At 44.9% G+C, this 19,961-nt stretch overlaps 1 protein-coding gene across 1 annotated transcript; it reads right to left on the bottom strand.

The window, feature by feature from the left end:
- Positions 1-45: 45 nt before the first annotated feature.
- On the bottom strand, positions 46-19,569 carry LOC308375107 (protein transport protein Sec24A-like). Its single transcript, XM_080851155.1, has 23 exons — positions 19,221-19,569; positions 16,070-16,582; positions 12,474-12,635; positions 11,816-11,887; positions 11,539-11,696; positions 10,836-11,017; positions 9,539-9,641; positions 9,144-9,270; positions 8,919-9,028; positions 8,644-8,756; positions 8,328-8,446; positions 7,675-7,730; positions 7,343-7,549; positions 7,066-7,189; positions 6,638-6,796; positions 6,227-6,400; positions 5,534-5,644; positions 3,331-3,506; positions 2,399-2,536; positions 1,728-1,832; positions 915-1,007; positions 361-464; positions 46-184 (listed from the first exon to the last, which is right to left on the bottom strand). The coding sequence occupies exons 1-23, from the start codon at positions 19,276-19,278 to the stop codon at positions 70-72; spliced, it is 3,279 nt and encodes a 1,092-aa protein (XP_080707281.1). The 5' UTR covers positions 19,279-19,569; the 3' UTR covers positions 46-69.
- Between the last annotated feature and the right edge of the window lie 392 nt (positions 19,570-19,961).

Here is a 19,961-nt window from a genome sequence, read left to right as displayed (position 1 = left end):
AATACTGCCAGAACAACTGTATACTTCTTGCTAACCCCCCCCCCCCAACCCAAACCCTATCAGCAGCAGCTATTTGGAGATCTGCTGCTGTACGTGGAGCAGGAACTCATAGTAAGACAATGCAGACTCAGTCCGATCCTCAACCATGTTCTGCATGAAGTTGGCCTTCATTTGGCTTTCATCCCTAGAGCAGAAAAAGGTCAATTATAGCAAACACATATTTGTGACATTTCTCAGCCAAAAGGACAATATACAGCAACAGCAGTTTTGTACTAAAATGTTGTATCTTGAGTAATAAACGGCAACTTTGAATAACCAAAATTAGGCTAACGGAGCAAAACAATTCCAGTTTTCACATACTTGATGACATGTAAAAGGGGATAAAATGGCCTTTGTTCCCGCAGCCAACCAACAAACGCTCTCGTCCTTGTAGACTCAGCGGTGTCCAGTTCGGGGAGCTGAGTCTGAGGGTTACAGAAAGATCCAGGAACAAGAGTCACGCAAAACCCTTAGAAAACACCCTTCTTCTGCTCGTCACTACAGCTGCACCCTTTAAATGAACTTTTTTGGATAGCATCAAATTGCTATATACTTATAATTGCACTACTCCATCAAGACAAAGTGGGCTGTGCGACTAGCATTACAGATAAGTAGAGCCGAATAAAGTACCACCACTGAAACAGTTCATATGCAGCTGTGAGCCACTGTAAATCTAATGTGCAAAATCACTGAGTCATTTTAATTAAGGGTTCTCACTGCCAATATGTGAATATTTGTAATGTCATAGGGTTTGACCCCCTTGTACAGGGTAACGGTTGATACTTTGCAGCTCATTTACTACAAAATTGCAACATAACCAAGAGAGCTACCAAAAATCAGCGGAATGGGATGAACCATAACACTTCTTGTCTTACCAAGTTCTGAGGAAGAGCTGCGTAGTTTGGAACCCCAAGGACTTGGGTTAAGAACTGAGGATTGCAGCTCTTTCCTACCCACAAATATATCACCTAGGGAAAAGAAAAAGTCTTTAAAACATAGCCAATAACACTGATCAGGGTAGTGTTGTGAGTGGACAGGGTAGTGTGGTGAGTGGGGAGGGTGGTGTAGTGAGTGGACAGGGTAGTGTGGTGTGTGGTGATGGGGAGTGGGGAGGGTGGTAAGTGGAGAGGGTAGTGTGGTGTGTGTGGTGAGGGTGGTGTGGTGAGTGGGGAGGGTGGTGTGGTGTGGTTAGTGGGAAGGGTAGTGTGGTGAGTGGGGAGGGTAGTGTGGTGAGTGGGGAGGGTGGTGTGGTGAGTGGGGAGGGTGGTGTGGTGAGTGGGGAGGGTGGTGTGGTGAGTGGGGAGGGTAGTGTGGTGAGTGGGGAGGGTAGTGTGGTGAGTGGGGAGGGTGGTGTGGTGAGTGGGGAGGGTGGTGTGGTGAGTGGGGAGGGTGGTGTGGTGAGTGGGGAGGGTGGTGTGGTGTGGTGAGTGGGGAGGGTGGTGTGGTGTGGTGAGTGGGGAGGGTAGTGTGGTGAGTGGGGAGGGTGGTGTGGTGAGTGGGGAGGGTGGTGTGGTGTGGTGAGTGGGGAGGGTGGTGTGGTGAGTGGGGAGGGTAGTGTGGTGAGTGGGGAGGGTAGTGTGGTGAGTGGGGAGGGTAGTGTGGTGAGTGGGGAGGGTAGTGTGGTGAGTGGGGAGGGTAGTGTGGTGAGTGGGGAGGGTAGTGTGGTGAGTGGGGAGGGTTGTGCTAACCGAGCCAGCGTCCATGAGGAAGGCTCCTTCTCTGCTCAGCTTCTCCACGGAGAGCTGTAGGACACGAGGCTGGGGGATGGTGCGGTCGTTGACATTCAGTGCCCCCTGTGGACGAGACGGTTGGTAACAGTTTAGCAGCAGTGACACCATACTACATGTTTACGCTCTACTTGTCGTAAAAGGTTTCCTATGTAAACTTTGAGTACATGAGTCCCTCTGGACAGGATAACATTCCATAAACCCTCTCCTGAGTCAAGTTCAGAATTGTTTTGAAAGGTACACTGTTTACATCTGAAACTGGCATGGGACCAACCCAGCACATACACTCACACTGGAGGAAAATATTTATATTCACAGGGTATCAATTTGTAGGGCAGTTGTGAATCATCATGACAAAACAAACAATATCTGACACAAGCAAACTTTGAAGCATGTAATTTCCTCAGCTGTGGTGTCCCTCTTATACCATCTGCTATTGGGAAATGTGGCATTTATTCCTTCTACACTGCCTCAAAGTGGAATTATACAGGCACATTCAGGTCAAGGATTTTAACGAAGTGGTCCATCAGGTGTTTGTGCACGGATGCAGTTAAATGAGCGGCCCACTGAGTGATCTAAGAGAGAGGGAGAGGTACATTAAACACATCCTGCTGGCTCATCACCGGCCTTACCTCGTCAGTCATGTCATCCAGTCTGTACAGCGCTGGGTGGATCATGAGCATGAGGTATGCCAGCGGCTGGGACTTCAACTGACACATGGCGAACACGCGGTCATCCAGTCGAGTGCTGGTGCCTGTCCGGAAGGCTCTCTGGACACAACCGACAAAAAAAACACCAAAAGGCTCGTTCAATCATTGCAAGACATTTGTTTCAGACAGAGGAAGCTGCATACACTCTGCTGATGTGGGTACAGACTGAACGCTGATGTGAGTACAGACTGAATGCTGATGTGGGTACAGACTTAATGCTGATGTGGGTACAGACTGAACGCTGATGTGGGTACAGACTGAATGCTGATGTGGGTACAGACTGAATGCTGATGTGGGTACAGACTGAACGCTGATGTGTGTACAGACTGAACGCTGATGTGGGTACAGACTGAATGCTGATGTGGGTACAGACTGAATGCTGATGTGTGTACAGACTGAACGCTGTGGGTACAGACTGAATGCTGATGTGGGTACAGACAGACTGAATGCTGATGTGGGTACAGACAGACTGAATGCTTATGTGGGTACAGAAAGACTGAATGCTGATGTGGGTACAGACAGACTGAATGCTGATGTGGGTACAGACTGATTACTGATCTGGGTACAGACTAAATGCTGATCTGGGTACAGACTGAACGCTGATGTGGGTACAGACTGAACGCTGATGAGGGTACAGACTGAACGCTCATGTGGGTACAGACTGAATGCTGATGTGGGTACAGACTGAATGGTGATGTGGGTACAGACTGAATGCTGATGTGGGTACACACTGAATGCTGATGTGGGTACAGACTGAATGCTGATGTGGGTACAGACTGAATGCTGATGTGGGATCAGTAATCCTCTAGTCTTGAGAGAGGGCTGGCAGGCTGTGCCTATGTGAGTGTGTGCACCTGTTTGAGCAGGGCCAGGATGTAGAGGGGGAAGAGGCGCAGGCAGTTCGGGGAGAGCAGCCCGGGCTGCTGGATGGTGAGCACAGAGGTACGGTACGAGGCCAGCGAGTCGATCACAGCATTGGTCATCGCATCCCGGGCATCACTCAGACTGGCCGTCACAGAACGATCTACGGCTACAGGGAGAGGGAAAAAACACCAGTATTACTAACCTGGTTTGTAGGCAAGTGCAGTATATCCATTTAGGATACACTGTACTGAATAAGATGACTGTGGGTTGAATACTAACTACTGATAGTAGAAGTGGAATATCAAGGAACCTTAAGTGGAGTAAAAGGCTACTAGGCAGAACAAGGAAAATATTTTTTGAGATGTTATGACCGAAGTTTATCCAACATATGACTGTTGAGTAGAGGTGGTAGAAAAATGGATACAGTGTGGCATCGTGATATGTTTCGGCACAATGTTATCGCCATACAGCAGTGCCAAGCATCACGATATTCATTTATTGAATACCGTGATTTTATTTTTATTTAGGTACATCCCTTTCCTGGCACATGATCATGTTCTTCTTTTGAGGCACATAAGAAATTGGGAAGGAAGTCAGAATTGGGAACAATTTCAATGTGTCAAGATGGCTGCAGAAACTACCAGTATACATAACTTAATATATGGGAGAGATACAGTACTGTGCAAAAGTTTTAGGCAGGTGTGAAAAAATGCTGTAAACTAAGAATGCTTTCAAAAATGGAAGTGTTAACAGTTTATTTTCATCAATTCTTCATAAATTAACAAAATGCAGTGAAGGAACAGAAGAAAATTCTAAATTAAATCAATATTTGGTGTGACCACCCTTTGCCTTCAAAATAGCATCAATTCTTCCAGATACACTTGCGCAGTTTTTGAAGGAACACGGCTGGTAAATTGTTCCAAACATCTTAAAGAACTAACCACAGATCTTCTGTGGATGTAGGCTTCCTAAAATTCTTCTGTCTCTTCATGTAAACCCAGACAGACTCGATGATGTAGAGATTAGGGCTCTGTGGGGGTCATACCATCACTTGCAGGACTTTCTGTTCTTCTTTAAGCTGAAGATAGTTGTTAATGACATTGGCTGTATGTTTGGGGTTATGTTCCTGCTGCAGAATACATTTGGTGCCAATCATACGCCTCCCTGATGGTATTGCATGATGGATTAGTATCTGCCTGTATTTCTCAGCATTGAGGACACCATTCATCCTGACCAAATCTCCAACTCCACTTGCAGAAATGCAGCCCCAAACTGGAAAGGAACCTCTACCATGCTTCACTGTTGCCTGCAGACTCTCATTATTGTACCTCTCTCCAGCCTCCAGCGAACAAACTGCCTTCTTCTACAGCCAAATATTTCTAATTTTGACTCATCAGTCCAGAGCACCTTCTGCCATGTTTCTGCACCCTAGTTTCTATGTTTACGTGCTTAGTTCAGTCACTTGGCCTTGTTTCCTTGTCGGGGTAGAGCTTTTTGGCTGCAACTCTTCCATGAAGACCACTTCTGGCCAGACTTCCCCGGACAGTAAATGTCTGTACCTGGGTACCACTGGTTTCTGCCAGTTCTGAGCTGATGCCACTGCTTGAAATCTTCCGATTTCGAAGGTAAATAAGCTTGATGTGTTTTTCATCAGCTGCATTAAGTTTCCTTGGCTGAACACTGCGTCTACGATCCTCAACGTCTTCTTCAAAAGAGCTGGAACTGCACATTTTGAAACCCCTGTCTGCTTTGAAATCTTTGTCTGGGAGAGACCCTGCTGATGCAGTATAACTACGTTGTGTGTTGTTGCTGTGCTCAGTCTTACCATGTAAATGGATAAAAAATAAACATTTATTGTTTACATTTTTCAAAGCATTCTTAGTTCATAGCATTTTTTCACACCTGCCTAAAACTTTTGCACAGTACTGTATATATTGCAATCTATCGCATAATGGAATCACAACATTTTGGTAAATGTAAATAATCACAATAATACTGTATCGTAGACCAAATATCTTGACAGTGTTGTATTGTTGCATCTGTGGCAATTCCCATCCCTACTGCTGAGCTATGATGACTGCTTGTGTGCCTGTTCATTCTGGCATTAATCAGAAGGAAAAAAACTACACACAGGACAGGAGTTGTAGTATAAGTACCAATACTATGGAATTTCCATCTGTCCAGTTTGCTTACCCATGCTGGCCAGAAGGCCGGTGATGGCTTGCACATCGGCTCCGGCGAAGATGTCAGACAGCGAGTTGACCACAGGCAGACACATGGTGTGCACTCGGATCCTCCTTTCACCTGTGAGAGACACGCGCAAACACACCTCAGCAGGAGACACAAACCACAGGGCCACAGAGTAGTGTCAACACAAAGAGCACAGGGCCACAGAGTAGTGTCAACACAAAGAGCACAGGGCCACAGAGTAGTGTCAACACAAAGAGCACAGGGCCACAGAGTAGCGTCAACACAAAGAGCACAGAGTAGTGTCAACACAAAGAGCACAGAGTAGTGTCAACACAAAGAGCACAGAGTAGTGTCAACACAAAGAGCACAGGGCCACAGAGTAGTGTCAACACAAACAACACAGGGCCACAGAGTAGTGTCAACACAAACAACACAGGCCATGTCTACACAAAGAGCAGCCTGTTCACAAGGGGCCTGTGCAGCTGTAGGTGTTCCCCCTCAACCATGCACACACACAAATTCAACACATTTACTACACTAATCCCTAAAAACCAAAACCAGATTATGAACCTGCTTTCCTGGAATGAAAGCCTCGAAACATGTCATTTGTGGACAACACTGTCCACAGGTACTCTAGATTAACACTCAAAGGGGTTTAGTTTCAGCAGAGAGCAGCCAGCTCTGGAGCTCAGTTACCTTTGCTGGACGTGTAGAGCAGGGCGGCCTGGAAGGAGACCACCTGCATGTCCACCAGGTTCTCCTCGATGGACATTTGCACGGCGAAGCCTGCGTCTGGGTTCACGTTGGGCAGCGACAGCAGGTCTGTCGAGCGCACAAAGAAGTTCCCATGGAAAGTGTGTATGGAGAGGCCTGAGAATAGAATGGAGGAGAATTAGGTTTCCAGAGAGAGCAGAAAGGATTGCTGCACACTCTTCTCCATCAGATCACAAAACAAGGAGAAAAGCAGAACAAAATTACTTTAAGAAATGTAATGAAAGAAATATGATAATAATTTAACAAAAATGACATTATTAAAATACATTTTATATGCGCTTGGTGTGAGATCAATCATTCCTAAACAAGGAGCATCTAAGGGGGACACTTCACCTTTAGTGCATCGTATCCTCATAACGGCCTCAAAGCCGATCTTGCGGGTGAGATATCTCTTGAGGTCTTTCTGGAAGCGCTCGGTCTGGGCGGGGTTGTGCTCGTTGTGGTAGGAGGGATAGTAGTAGACAGTTCCTGCCGAGTATCTGGATATGCAACCTGGGGAGAGAGGGCAGACACAGCGGGCATGGAGGGACTGAGCGAGTGCTCTGACAAACAGGTTCACACCATCTACGTTCCTCTCCATCTCAACATTGCCCAAAAGACAAGTTCTAGGGAAGATTACATTAACAGAGGGTGTTGAATCTCAGTAAATTGATTGTTAGCTAGAGAGAACTGTGACCATAGAAGAACAAATAGCTGGAGTGTATGAAAATCTACATTTATTTTGTTAGTGCAGTTTGATGCAGGCTTGTGCACCCTCTTACCCAGTGAGGCCAGATCGCAATACTGTGAAGTCAGCATAAACAGATCCACAGCCACCTGCTGTCCGGAACAGTCCAGCGCCAGCTTCTTGTAGAAGTCTGTCGCAGGAGAGAGATGCTGGATATCCTATAGAGCAGAATAAGGGGAAAAACACATACTACAGATATCAGCAACACTTTGCTGGTTTTATTTCTTTGTAAATCACCATTGCTTTGATGACAAAGGATTTTGAATACCAAGAGTTTAACGCCCAGCTCAATTGCTCAAACCGCCCCTCACCTTGGCAGAGGCCCTCTGGTTGGGGTCCTCTCTGGACTTGAGCGCCCCGACACCCATCGTGGGCAGCTGGCTCTGGAAGACAGACACTCGGCCTCCGGTGGGCGAGAGCAGCTTGAAGGCGGCCTGCAGGGCCGGGCCCAGGGCAGACTGGGTCTCCATGGTCTTACTGAACATCTGTGGTAAACTCTTCAACAGGTCCCCTACCAGCTGCAAATACACAGACATCCACCCACCATGTTATATGTAAAGTGCATCAAGGACAATTAGCACAAAGGAGTAGGTAAAGCACAAAGGAAAGAATATTTACAAGAAAAAGTCATGCCGTTACTTACCTCCTTGCTTTCATTGAAGTTGACTAAAAGGCTGTCTGGTGTGGGTAAAAATATATCTACAAAAAGAACACAGAAAAAAGTTGTAAAGCTTCATATTAAAAAACACCAATATGTCCTCACTGCCCACCTTCCTAAAACATTCAGACCTACATTACAGTTCGTAAGTCATGTTTTTAATCTTTGTCTGAGGAAATAATCTCAGCCTTTTGTTTGATCGATTTCAAACTAACTTAAGCTTACCAAACAAATATCGCATAATGATGTAACTGGTAGAGACAAATGGGAAGGAGCACACATGGCAGTTAGGGGAGCGTAGACTCTAGAACCTTCCACATGGCAGTTAGGGGAGTGCAGACTCTAGAACCTTCCACACCAGTCAGATCAAGGACCGCAGTGTAAACGATGCCATGAGTCAGCAAACAAAGTGTCATACCCCATTTAGCCGAGCTGACCACAGGCACAACATTTCAGTGTCAGTTTACCGACACTTGGGTTTTGTGGAATATATTATTACACCTCACGAATCTCGCACCGAGATTGCGTATGTATGTGCGTTTCTTCTGACTTTGCTGCTGATAAAATCACATTATTGCAGAGCTTGCGTTTGCTGGAAAGCTGTGTACCTACTGTGAGAGCCTGCCATCCCTACTTACCTTCTATATCAGACACAATGAGCATCTGCGGCTGGGAAAGCCCCTCCTGGAGGTTGTAGAAGTGGATTGTACTGTCAAAGGTTATGAAACCAATCTTCGTCCGTGTATCCCCTGGAAGCCTGAAATAACAACAACGTCATCAATAAAGCACTTAAGTATTACACACCAAACACATCAATACAGTCGAGAGACTACTGATGCCAGGTCTCTAAGTGTTTTCCTGTCAGTTGAGAAATTGGCTGTCTTAACAATGGCTTGTAAAGTAATTGAGGGATGGCGCATCATTGAATAATTCAGCATAATAAGCTCGACTTACGAGTTGAGGTTCTCGAGAAGCGACTGACAGACAACATCTACGTATCCAGTCTGCATTGCATTGTGAGAAACATCGAGGACAAACAGGTAAACAGCAGGCTGTGGTGGTCGCAGCTGTGAACAAGATAGAGGAGAAAGGTTGAGATACCACTCTGAATATCACACACGTGCATTTATACACACACACACACACACACACACACACACACACACACACACACACACACACACAGTACTACATAATATGAGACGGACCAATGTGTTGAGAAAAATTACCATGTATTCAGAGGGAGCGATGAATTCAATGGTTGCATTCTGGACTTCTGGTCGTTTATGCGGCTCTCCGTAGGATCTGCTGACGGGGTTGTACATAAACTCCTCTGGGACTAGAGGGAGGAACAGCATGACTTGTGGTTAACACTCGGGCCAACACTCAAGCCATTAAATGAGCATAAACTCTAGACAGCTCACACATTTCATACGGACGTCGCCATTACTGACCATCATTGACTCTGTAGCAGAGGTTGCACTTCCACCTCCTCTGGTCCAGGAAGGTCACAAAGGGGTTGATGTAGGTCCTGCAGGAGCGACACCTGACGATGGTGCTGGAGGTCACCACAGGAAGCTGCTGCAGAGGCAACAAGAGGAAAGCACATCACATCACATCGCATCACATCACATGAACGCATATAAATACTGGAGGCAAAAGGCTTCTTGAGGGGACACCTTCAAGTCCTAAGCCTGAACTCCACTAGAAGGTATTGTTAGGTGATGTTTTACACCACACAATTCCCTTGACAACACTCACTAGGTTTGATGAGAGCAGATACATGAATAAGCAAGTAGGGGAAAGCATGAGTGAGCAAAGGAGTTGTGTGTGGAATGAGGAAGCTTACCGAGAGGTCTTTGAAAGGGTGGAGCAGCAGGCCGAGGGGCAGCTTGGCTTTGTTCAACAGGGCCTGTGTCTGAGGGATGCTGGTGAGAGTGCTGCAAAACACACTGCACAAGGGACGGCAAGGAGAGAAGGACAAAAACATACATCATTCTGTAGTGAAATAGACCTTGAACGATTACAAGTGTACAACTTGAAGAACATCAGTTGGGAGCTGCCATTACAAGTGCAAACAACTAGATTCATTCAAAGCTCCAGCCATGCCCTTAATTATGCAGCGTTTAAAACAAAGGGCCAAAAGCCCACTTTAGATGTAATCTTCAGAATGCAGAGCCTTCAAACATTCCCTTTGTGACAGAAATAATCCACAATACAGACATGGACATTTCCATGATGGACATTTCCAGAACAATGCATCCTTCAGTGTTCATCTCCCATTCACCAGATGAATGATAACAGATTCTGACAGCTATTACTCAGAGCTACGTACAGTCGTGATGGCACTAGACTACACCAGTAAAAACAGCATTCCCAAACGCATAACACAAATGCGTGTGCCCTTCTCTTACAAGTACTTAACGGACGCTGTCCATAAGAACAGTGCTGAAAGATCACCTATTTTGGTGATATCCGGGGACATCACAGCTGCCTTTTCAACTTCATAGGACCTACACGCTAATTGACATGAAGGCGAATAGCCTAAACTTTAACATCTGTATATCTAACTTATGAATACGCCTATGGCAGACACACACACACACACACACACACACACACACACACACACACATACACACACACACACACACACACACACACACATAAGCTTGGTCTTTGTCCCTTGCAAGTGTGCTACAGTGAGTGGCATGCTGCTGAGTAAGGGGTAGGCTGCCCATTTAAGAGGGATTTGAGGATGAGGAAGAGGTTGAAGAAGATGGTGATAAGTAAATAAATAAAGGCCTACATGTTAGTTACGCTGTTTTTTAATTATCATAATTATGTTTTTCTTTTTCTGTCTGATGGAACTTTGTCTCCCAATCTCTTTCACTTTCTGCCCCAACCTGTGAGCTAGGCCTAGACCCTACTGAATGTTCTCTCCTTTGTACGTTGCTTTGGATAAAAGCATCTGCTAAATGACTAAATGTTATATAATAAATTAAGCCCCCCCCCCCCCCCCTTCAAAAAAGAGGAAAAAAAGATAAACTCCGACAAATGTAATAAGTTAAGGCTTAAAACAGCTTGGTGCACTACAACGACTACGATGCATTATAATCGGGCCAGGAATGTGACGGTGCACTCACTCTGGACTGCAGTTCACCCTCTGCAGGTCCTGTGGCAGGCAGGGTGTGGGGGCCTGGTAGGCTCCTTGGGGGAGGAGGTTGCGCTCCTGCAGGAGGTTGACCACGCGCAGGGAGTCCGGGGTTTGGGCCTGCATGCTCATGGCCGCCATAGAGGGGCTCAGCTGGGCGGCGCCCATCGAGGGCTGCAAACATCAAATCAAGGTCAGTGCCAACTGAGAGTGTTTATGCTACATACCACAAGGGATTCTGCTGGGTGGTTATGGTACTCATCTAGGCAGTGGTGTGAGAGTGTGAGTGTGAGTGTGAGTGTGAGTGTGAGTGTGAGTGTGAGTGTGAGTGTGAGTGTGAGTGTGAGTGTGAGTGTGAGTGTGAGTGTGAGTGTGAGTGTGAGTGTGAGTGTGAGTGTGAGTGTGAGTGTGAGTGTGAGTGTGAGTGTGAGTGTGAGTGTGAGTGTGAGTGTGAGAGTGAGAGTGAGAGTGAGAGTGAGAGTGAGAGTGAGAGTGAGAGTGAGAGTGAGAGTGAGAGTGAGTGTGAGTGTGAGTGTGAGTGTGAGTGTGAGTGTGAGTGTGAGTGTGAGTGTGAGTGTGAGTGTGAGTGTGAGTGTGAGTGTGAGTGTGAGTGTGAGTGTGAGAGTGAGAGTGAGAGTGAGAGTGAGAGTGTGAGTGTGAGTGTGAGTGTGAGTGTGAGTGTGAGTGAAGGTTACCTGTGGGTATGCCGCCGGACCAGAGCTGTAAGGCTGTGTTGGATGCATAGGGGGTACATTTGGGGGCTGGGCCATATTCTGGTAGCCTGGTGGTAGGGAAGGGTAGCCGTGACCAATAGGCCTTCCCACTGGCCCTGGATGAGAAGAGGGGGGGTCACCTTCAAATAAAAACAAAAAAGGAGGTCATAAGGTCATCTTCAGCAGCCTCAAACCAAACTCACTCACAACAAAGTAAAGGGAAGAGGTCACAGGTAGAGAAGAACAGAGAAGGACTCACTGATGATTCGCCCGGCCGCCTCAGAGCTGTTGAGACCTTGAGAGTGGGTTGGTGTGTGAGTTTGTCTCACTCCTGGTCAAAAAACAGAGAAACCATGAAGCACAGGAAGAAACAAAGATATACCCTATCAATACTTACTGAACAGAATACTACAGAATACTAAACGGACCCATGAACAATCTATGGTGGTCTACAGAGAGGAGAAGAACAAAGGGCAACGGGTGTCAAACACGAGAATGTGAAGAGCCAAAGACCAAGGGAACGGAACTGAGAGGATGGAGACATGCAGGACATACCGACGAGACATGAGTACGTCACTGACTACGACCACAAGAACCATCACAAGACCTCTAAAACCACTACACAGGAGCACTACAACAACAGCACGGCTATCCACTGAGCCACACCTGACTGACCAACATCCCAGTCCATGTTCTCCACATCACTGAAGGCTGCTGTGTTACTAGAGACACCTCCACTTTGACCAGCTGCCGTGGCGAGAGGAAAATCTGCATTTTCAGCCAGTAATTATGGACTGTGCATCATCACACGTCATCAAATTGTATCTCATACAGAAACATTCGAACAGACGGGAGGTTGAAGGTGTATCTGAGGACATGTCAAGAGTGCATTCTGGGGAGCTATATTACAGTCTTACCTTCATTTTGGGGGGCCATCGGCAGGGGAGGGGTCGCTGTACCGGGAGGTGGGGTTGGTCTCAATACTGGCGGAGGACCTGCTGTGGGAGGGGGGCCATATGGCGGCCTTCCTGGCTGGTACGGGGTCTGTGGGCTCATGGCGTTCATAGGTGGAACAGAGCCTAAAGAAAGAGGAGGTGTGCCCATCATCAAGGAATTGAGGCGAAGGGGGGTCGTTAGGACCCACTGCTTCATTTGGTTGACAGGGGTGTTCCTCGGGAATTCATTCATTATTCATATTGATCACCACCAAAAACCAGTTATAACATCTGAAAAGACATATTATTTCAAGATATTTCAGTGCCTTCTGATCAGAGGTCTGAACATACTAGGTCAATTCTGTTGCTACTCAAAGTCGATACATTTTACAATTAATCTTACAACTTCAATGATCATGCATAAAGTATTATGTGGCCCTGCTCCAGATGATGCATTACACCAATGTATCTCTAGGGGGCACCTAAGATCAAAACATAGGCCTGGTGGCAGTTCAAGTCTAAACAAAAATCAAATGGTGGTGGCTGATCGCTTGCCATGCTGGCCCTTACTGTCTGGGTTGGACACCTCTTTCCACAATGTAAGGTCTGCATCTTCCACTAATGACATTTAATCTCTAAAAATGTTCAATATGTCTAATTAAATTTTTTTTAGCATTTGATTTTGTGCTGTCTGCTTTGCTCTCTGTATTTATCTTCACTACTCAGTTAGCCATAACCTCTATTTATGATCATCACTGTTATTCATTAGTCACTTATATGTGATGGAAACATCAAAGATCAAAAACTCAAATATTGGATAAAGGATAAATATATCCTTAAGCAGTGTTGTCTTACTTCAGATTTACTTTAACTCATTGTTTACCATGTTCTTTTATTTTTTTCAAGACATGTTATTTATCTTACACTACAGTGTCCTCGCACCATGGCTCATCCTCTTGTTGATTTTGTGTTGCGGGATCCTGGAGAGTACCTTGGGCTCTTGTGAGTTCAGGGCTCTATAATTAAACTTGCTGTTGTTTATTATGCTCTTCCGAAACAACCCGTCAGTCTCTATAGAGACTGGTTAAAGCTTCAAGTGCACAAGATGTAAGCTTTCAAATCTTTTATTTCTTCCAATTACAAAGGTTATATTTTTGATGTCACAGGGACTTAAGGGCATAAAGTGTACTCTGGCCCCAACCACTGTTCATTCCCTAGCTTTTCAAGCAGAGCTGAAGTTGTATTTCAACACACACCTTCTGTCCTTGAACCAGGATTTGCTGTTGTCTCCCTTTTTTTTTACATGGTTTCACAACCAGGAAGAGAGCAAGCCTCCAATACAAGTAACATTATAGCCTGCAGTGCTGAGGTGCTAAGGCTGCTGACTCGGTATGTGGTACTGTCAAGTAGTGAAATGAATGAGAGAAGCGGGTCCTGATCCAATGACCAGTTCCCAGGAGTCCCTAAAGATATAGGCCCTTCTAAAGATGCACAGGCTTTATTTAGTGCCTACAAAATTAAGGGCTACACATATGGAGGTCTTGGTGATTTGTCACTTGGTGTGAATAACATTGTGTGCACTACTTTAAAGATATCCACACACACCTGAAGTCCACAAAGCCCTCGGAGTCTAAGAGGTAGGACACGATGGCCAGAATGATCAAACGAACATCAAGCCTTTTACTCCACTTAGTTTAGCTACATTTTCAGTGATATCAAGCAGATAGATTAAGAGCCCGAAGGAACCTGGGGCTACACTAAATCAGAGGGACTCCCTCAAAATTATCATGCAATAGTTTCAGGCTATCTAAGAAAAGTAGCATTTCATTGTTGTTGCAAATTTGTACATCATGACCATACCAGTCTATACACAACACAACACAACACAACACAAACACACAGCATTTCAACAATGAAAGCTCAGCTACACCAATTGTGAGTTAAATGTACAGAAAACCACATCAACATAGTGAAGGCAACCTGACTATACAACACAAATGAAATGCAAGATCTCCAAGATAACACAACACAGACAGGCGCTATAGTACAGTAGCCTTGGCTTCCATGACCACTCAGCTAAACAAACTGTTAATAACTAGATGAGGGAAACAATCAATCAGTCAGTGTGGACACATGTGTCCAATTTCCGATTTCAGTCCGATTTAAATTGGAGATTGGACACATGTGTCTCCCCAAATCTAGATTCTCTCAGTGCGGGCACATGATGGCAGCACTCCGATCCTATCCGATTCTCTCCATGGGGTCTCCATGGGGGGTTAACTGCTCTATCTCAAAGCACATGGAAGTGACAAAACTAGATCAGTTCAAATCAAATGCGGAATGTTTACATCTGCTACCGTTGATTATACAGTAAATACGTTGTGAAATGAAACAAAACCGTTGATTATACAGTAAATACGTTGTGAAATGAAACAAAAACACACCACAGTTAAAGTTGTATTAGTATTGATTGATTCACATCGATATGAATGGATTACATGACTAACAACGGGTGGAAAAGTAATAAGAAAATATTTGTTCACTGAATTAGCGCGTTCTGTCCCAAACAGTTGCGTTCCAGTTTCTAAGTTTCACTTTCGCTTTTAGTATTTCAACGTGAATGAGAGGGAGCACAAGAACTGAGCGTCTAGCAGCGTTTATCATATCATATACATTATATATGATGCATGTATATGTCTGTGGGCACGATCTCAAGCACGTGCAAAAGTTGTTGTTGTCCAATTTGAATCAGATACGAGAGACACATGCGCGCCCAGTCCAATTACCAGCGGAATCGAATCGTGTGTCTGGGGGTTTACATCGGAGTCCAGTCGGACTCAAGTTGGACACAATGAATCTAGTTCTGGGGAGTCACATGTGTCCAATATCCAATTTAAATCGGACTGAAATCGGAAATTGGACGCATGTGCCACACTTGTGTCTGACTTGAGTCCGACTGGACTCCGATGTAAACCCCTGGATACACTATTCGATTCCGCTGGGAATTGGACTGGGCGCGCATGTGTCTCTCGAATCTAGATTCAAATTGGAAGCTAATTCAGAGAACAAATATTTTCATATTACTTTTCCACCAGTTGTTAGTCATGTAATCCATTCATATCGATGTGAATCAATCAATACTAATACAACTTTAACTGTGGTGTGTTTTTGTTTCATTTCACAACGTATTTACTGTATAATCAACGGTAGCAGATGTAAACATTCCGCATTTGATTTGAACTGACGCGGCCAAGATCTAGATGTGTCACTGCCATGTGCTTTGAGATAGAGCAGTTAACCCCCCATGGAGACCCCATGGAGAGAATTGGATGGGATCAGAGTGCTGCCAGATCAGAGTGGGCCCCCCCCCCCCCCCCCCCCCCCCCCATAGTCTCCTAAATTTCTGTGGGAAACACTGACATAACTTTAAAAGAGATGGGGCGCTTTAAGCAAAGCAGTGAAGATCAACCAGGTATGTATAGTAAATCTGTGTGAAAAGGACACACGCACGCACTCACACTCACACACAAACACACACAGTAAGGTGCATAATCTGCCTGCTCTTCTCGGCTTCTTACCTGGCTGGGTCCAGCTGTTGTACGAGGATGGAGGCAGTGGGGGGCCGGGGGCTGTTGAGGTGTTGGGAGTGAGGGTGGGGCCCGTGGGGGCTGCACTGAACCCCTGAGAAGGTGGGTTGGGCACAGGGCTGGGAGATGACGTCACGTGGTTCCCAGGTGGAGGTGTTCCCATGCCCATGGGAGGACGCACACCGTAGTTCCAGCTGGACGGTGAGGGGTTCTGGGCATTAGGATAGTAGCTGTTTGTGGGTGCCGAGGGGGGCGGCACAGAGTTCTGAGAAGCAGGCATCGTCTGGCCAGGATGCATGGGCGGTGGGGCTCCCACTGGCGGCCTGACTGGCATATGGGGCCCAGGGGCACTCTGATACGGGCTGGCTGGAGGGACAGCATTGTAGAGCCCAGGTCCCGGTGGCATGGGGGCCTTGGCAAGCACTGGGTTATGATAACCTAGCTGGCCAGGCATGCCGTAACCTTGGCTCACTTGCTGCATTGGAAAAGGGTTCTGTGAGGGACCTGAAAAAGACAAGATAAAGATAAAAAACTTAACCTGCACTTTTCAGCATCATTAGAAATCAAAACGGTCAACTGACAAGAACCTAACCATTTTTTTTACAGAAATATGTGATAAATACAGTCACCTGAGTCAAATGTTATCCTGCTTGACAATTGGTCCATTATAAGAAACAATCTACCATCACTATTCAACAAATGATATGAATTACCAATGTCACAATGTGCCACATGAACAGACTACTCATAAACAGATAACACTAATCAGTATGAAATCATTGCCTCACCAATCTTAGTCAGGTCTATTTAATTTCTCTGTGGGCCAAGTCTTAATTAAAGGTAATTGAGACACCTCTCAAAAGTTAAACAGACCACAAATAGAAAGCTTCTCTGTACACACAATCCTACCACTACAGTCTACTAATATATAGGTGATCTGTTAGTCCACATTCTATGTTTACAATAATTGATTTAAATGTGTCCTTTTGTACACTGATACACTCGGCTAAAGAGATGAGCTCAGGCAGGGGTATGGTGAGATTAGCAGACGACTCTCTTTGCCAAAGGGTGTAATCCCTGCACTTCCGGGCAACGGGAAAATCTCAAGACTAAGCTTCTTCTCATTCAGAGCACCCATCAAGCTCAAGGATCCAACTGGAACATACATGACAGCCAGGCCAACCAATAACGATTAGCGAGGAACACCATGACTTAGTCAAAGACTATCAGACTAGTCAGAACAATCTACCTAGGACATCCATTTTGCAATGTACTCTGTTCTTTTGTTCCAATGACACACTCTTTCTCCACTCAATCTGTCATCCACTGCAAAATTTAAGAAGACTGAACATGAAGTCATCCTGAAATTCAACGGTGGCTTAAACTGCCCTAATCAAAAGTGTTTTCAGAAGTTCATGATTACTCTCTACCTTTAGACCCATTTCCCACTGATCAATGACATATCTACCCATTCCCTCATAGCTTCGGAGTTCAAAGCTCATTTATAACACGAAGCTTGTAATTGCTTAGGTCTGCACAGAAAGATAACAGGAAATAAATATCAAGGCTATGCAAGACACTCACCAATGGTCACACAAAATGACCAAAGGACCATGAAGGAGAAAACCTGGAGGCACTAACATTATTATAAAACAACCCAGAGACGAATCTAACCTCTTCTTGAGGGGCATTTCATGTATTTTCAAAAGACATAACCCCTTCAGCAACTAAGCACAAATAGGTCTGATCTGACCTTACAACTCAGCGAGTCTGAACAAGGACATAGTTTGCCAAACCAGACACCGCTCTGATCACAGTGAAATGAGCAACAAAAGCTCAACACTGCCTAAACTTTGGAAAGATTTCAAAACTGCTGGATCACTCAAATGTGCCACATCTACACTGCTGAAAAGCGCCAAACGCGTCAAGGCAAGGTATTGTGAAGTGAAATCTGGATCTTTCATTGATGAGATTTCTCAATAAATCTAAATCTTGACTAAACCAGCTAGACATTTAAAAGCACGACTGCATTAGTGATCATTACCGGTACTACACACTACGTTATTATGTGTGGAGCTGCTAAAACCTCCCAAAAAAGTTAAACTGCCGCATCCGTTCCTCTAAAGTAATGCATCAGTAAAATGTTGCTGGTTAGCTCAAATAAGCGTACATGTTGTACAGAACTTGGTTAAATGTTGCCTTGGCTGGTAAGACGTTACTTCCCCTAACAAATTAACATTACTGTTGTGACTAAGTAAGCGAAAAAAAAAGTAGCAACATAATCAGTAACACCAACGTTAGGTAGCTAGCTAGCGTTCACCGAGACAACTCGACCCGAAACTTGACGTAGGCCCGTCACACAAATGGTTAGTTACTCTATATAAACACGTTACTTAGAAGCCAAACTTGGCAAGTTCATTTCCATAACTAAATCCAAACACTAACTCGAGATGCTAAATTGGCTAAAGCTAGCTAGCTACGTTAACAAGTTGTACATTACAAACTTGCTAATTCCAGTTCAGCGGAATAGGTAACGTTAGGTAGCTAGAAAGCTAGCGAGCCAGCTATCGTTCATGGCTTAGGGACTATGACCGGACACTATTGCTGTTTCGTTCAGATCAACAACAGGTGCATTTGCCACCATTAACTTAAATGTCTGAAAGTCACGACCTAGGTGATCTAGGTAATGTTAAAAATGTATATCCAGCGTATATGCAGGGTGAAAGTAAATTCGTTTCTCCCGAGTTGATTGGCTTAACGTAAATCAACCAACTAGCAAGCTAACGCTGGGTTAGCTAATAACTGCTCAGAATTGGCTAAACACGTATCATTCTCTGTCGCTGTTCCATTAGAAAAGCACCCACCTCAATCCATTTAGCTACGTGAGCTACCCATGTGTCTTCCACACAGCCAGCTATTGTTAATAATAAGAGAAACACGAAGCCAACTAGCTAAAATGCTAGATCCACAACAACCTTAAAAGTTTAAGCTATCGAAAAGCTAACAAGATAGCCAACAGCGAGCTAAACGGGTTACGTTAACTCAACCCTATTATTGATAACTTAACGCTAACTAGCTGCTGAGTTCATATGCTTTAACTTTGAGACGATCTTAAAATTATTCAACCCTCAAGTCCACTTACCATTTGCGTAAGTCTGTCCTCCTGCCCCATTCTGAGAACTAAAACCAGCATTTGACATCTTGAAATAGACACCAGGATCAAATTGTAGAGGTGCTTCGTTAGTGAATGGCTAACAGTTGCCCTAACAGAGTAACATACGAAGTTACCTGGCTAGCAAGCAACCCGGTACACTAAATGGTAAAACGACTTCCCGCGGGGGCTGACAGTTGACCTGATACAGAGTTTATTCCCGTGGCTCAGTGATTCAAAGCGTTATTTCGCTACTTTGTCAACTGTCTACCAAAGTACCATGGCTGAGGCCGTTCCCTGTCTTACTAGGGTTCAGGCCCTGTCAAGAAGACAGCCGTGAGTTTCTTCGCCCCTTCTACAGGAAATCGAAATCACACTACCAGGAAGTGTGAACCCGCTTGAAGCATGCGCAGTTGGTACACGTGGCATTTCCTGTGCAAAACTAATACTAACCGGAGGGAAATGGGATAAAATGACTCAAATGTACGTTTTTATGTAATGTACACATTTATCTAATATGCAGAATGTATTCACTCAAATGTTTCCTCATATTTCTGCTACCTTTGTCACATACTGTTTTGCTAATGCCAGACTAAAGCATTACTGATTCTGACTTAATTCTGTAAATAAATTAAACTGTTCGATTTCAATAATTTGAAGTACTTTTTTAAATAAAGTAATATTTTTAATTTTCGTTTTCACATAAAATATCTCATATATTCAAATGGCATT

The sequence above is a fragment of the Sprattus sprattus genome (assembly GCF_963457725.1).
Source record: "Sprattus sprattus genome assembly, chromosome: 1".
NCBI lineage: Eukaryota > Metazoa > Chordata > Actinopteri > Clupeiformes > Clupeidae > Sprattus > Sprattus sprattus.
The sequence above is the reverse complement of the archived record's forward strand: the minus strand, read 5'-3'. Positions and strand labels throughout refer to the sequence as shown.

What these genes read in the sequence shown, in the direction of transcription:
- LOC308375107 (XM_080851155.1), bottom strand. Translation starts at nt 19,278, where the DNA reads ATGTCAAATGCTGGTTTTAGTTCTCAGAATGGGGCAGGAGGACAGACT. An exon ending in AGGACAGACTTACGCAAATG is followed by an intron (nt 16,583 to 19,220) that starts GTAAGTGGACTT and finishes TGTCTTTTTCAG; the next exon opens with GTCCCTCACAGAACCCTTTT. An exon ending in TCCTGGCCCTGCTCAAACAG is followed by an intron (nt 2,537 to 3,330) that starts GTGCACACACTC and finishes GGTTGTGTCCAG; the next exon opens with AGAGCCTTCCGGACAGGCAC.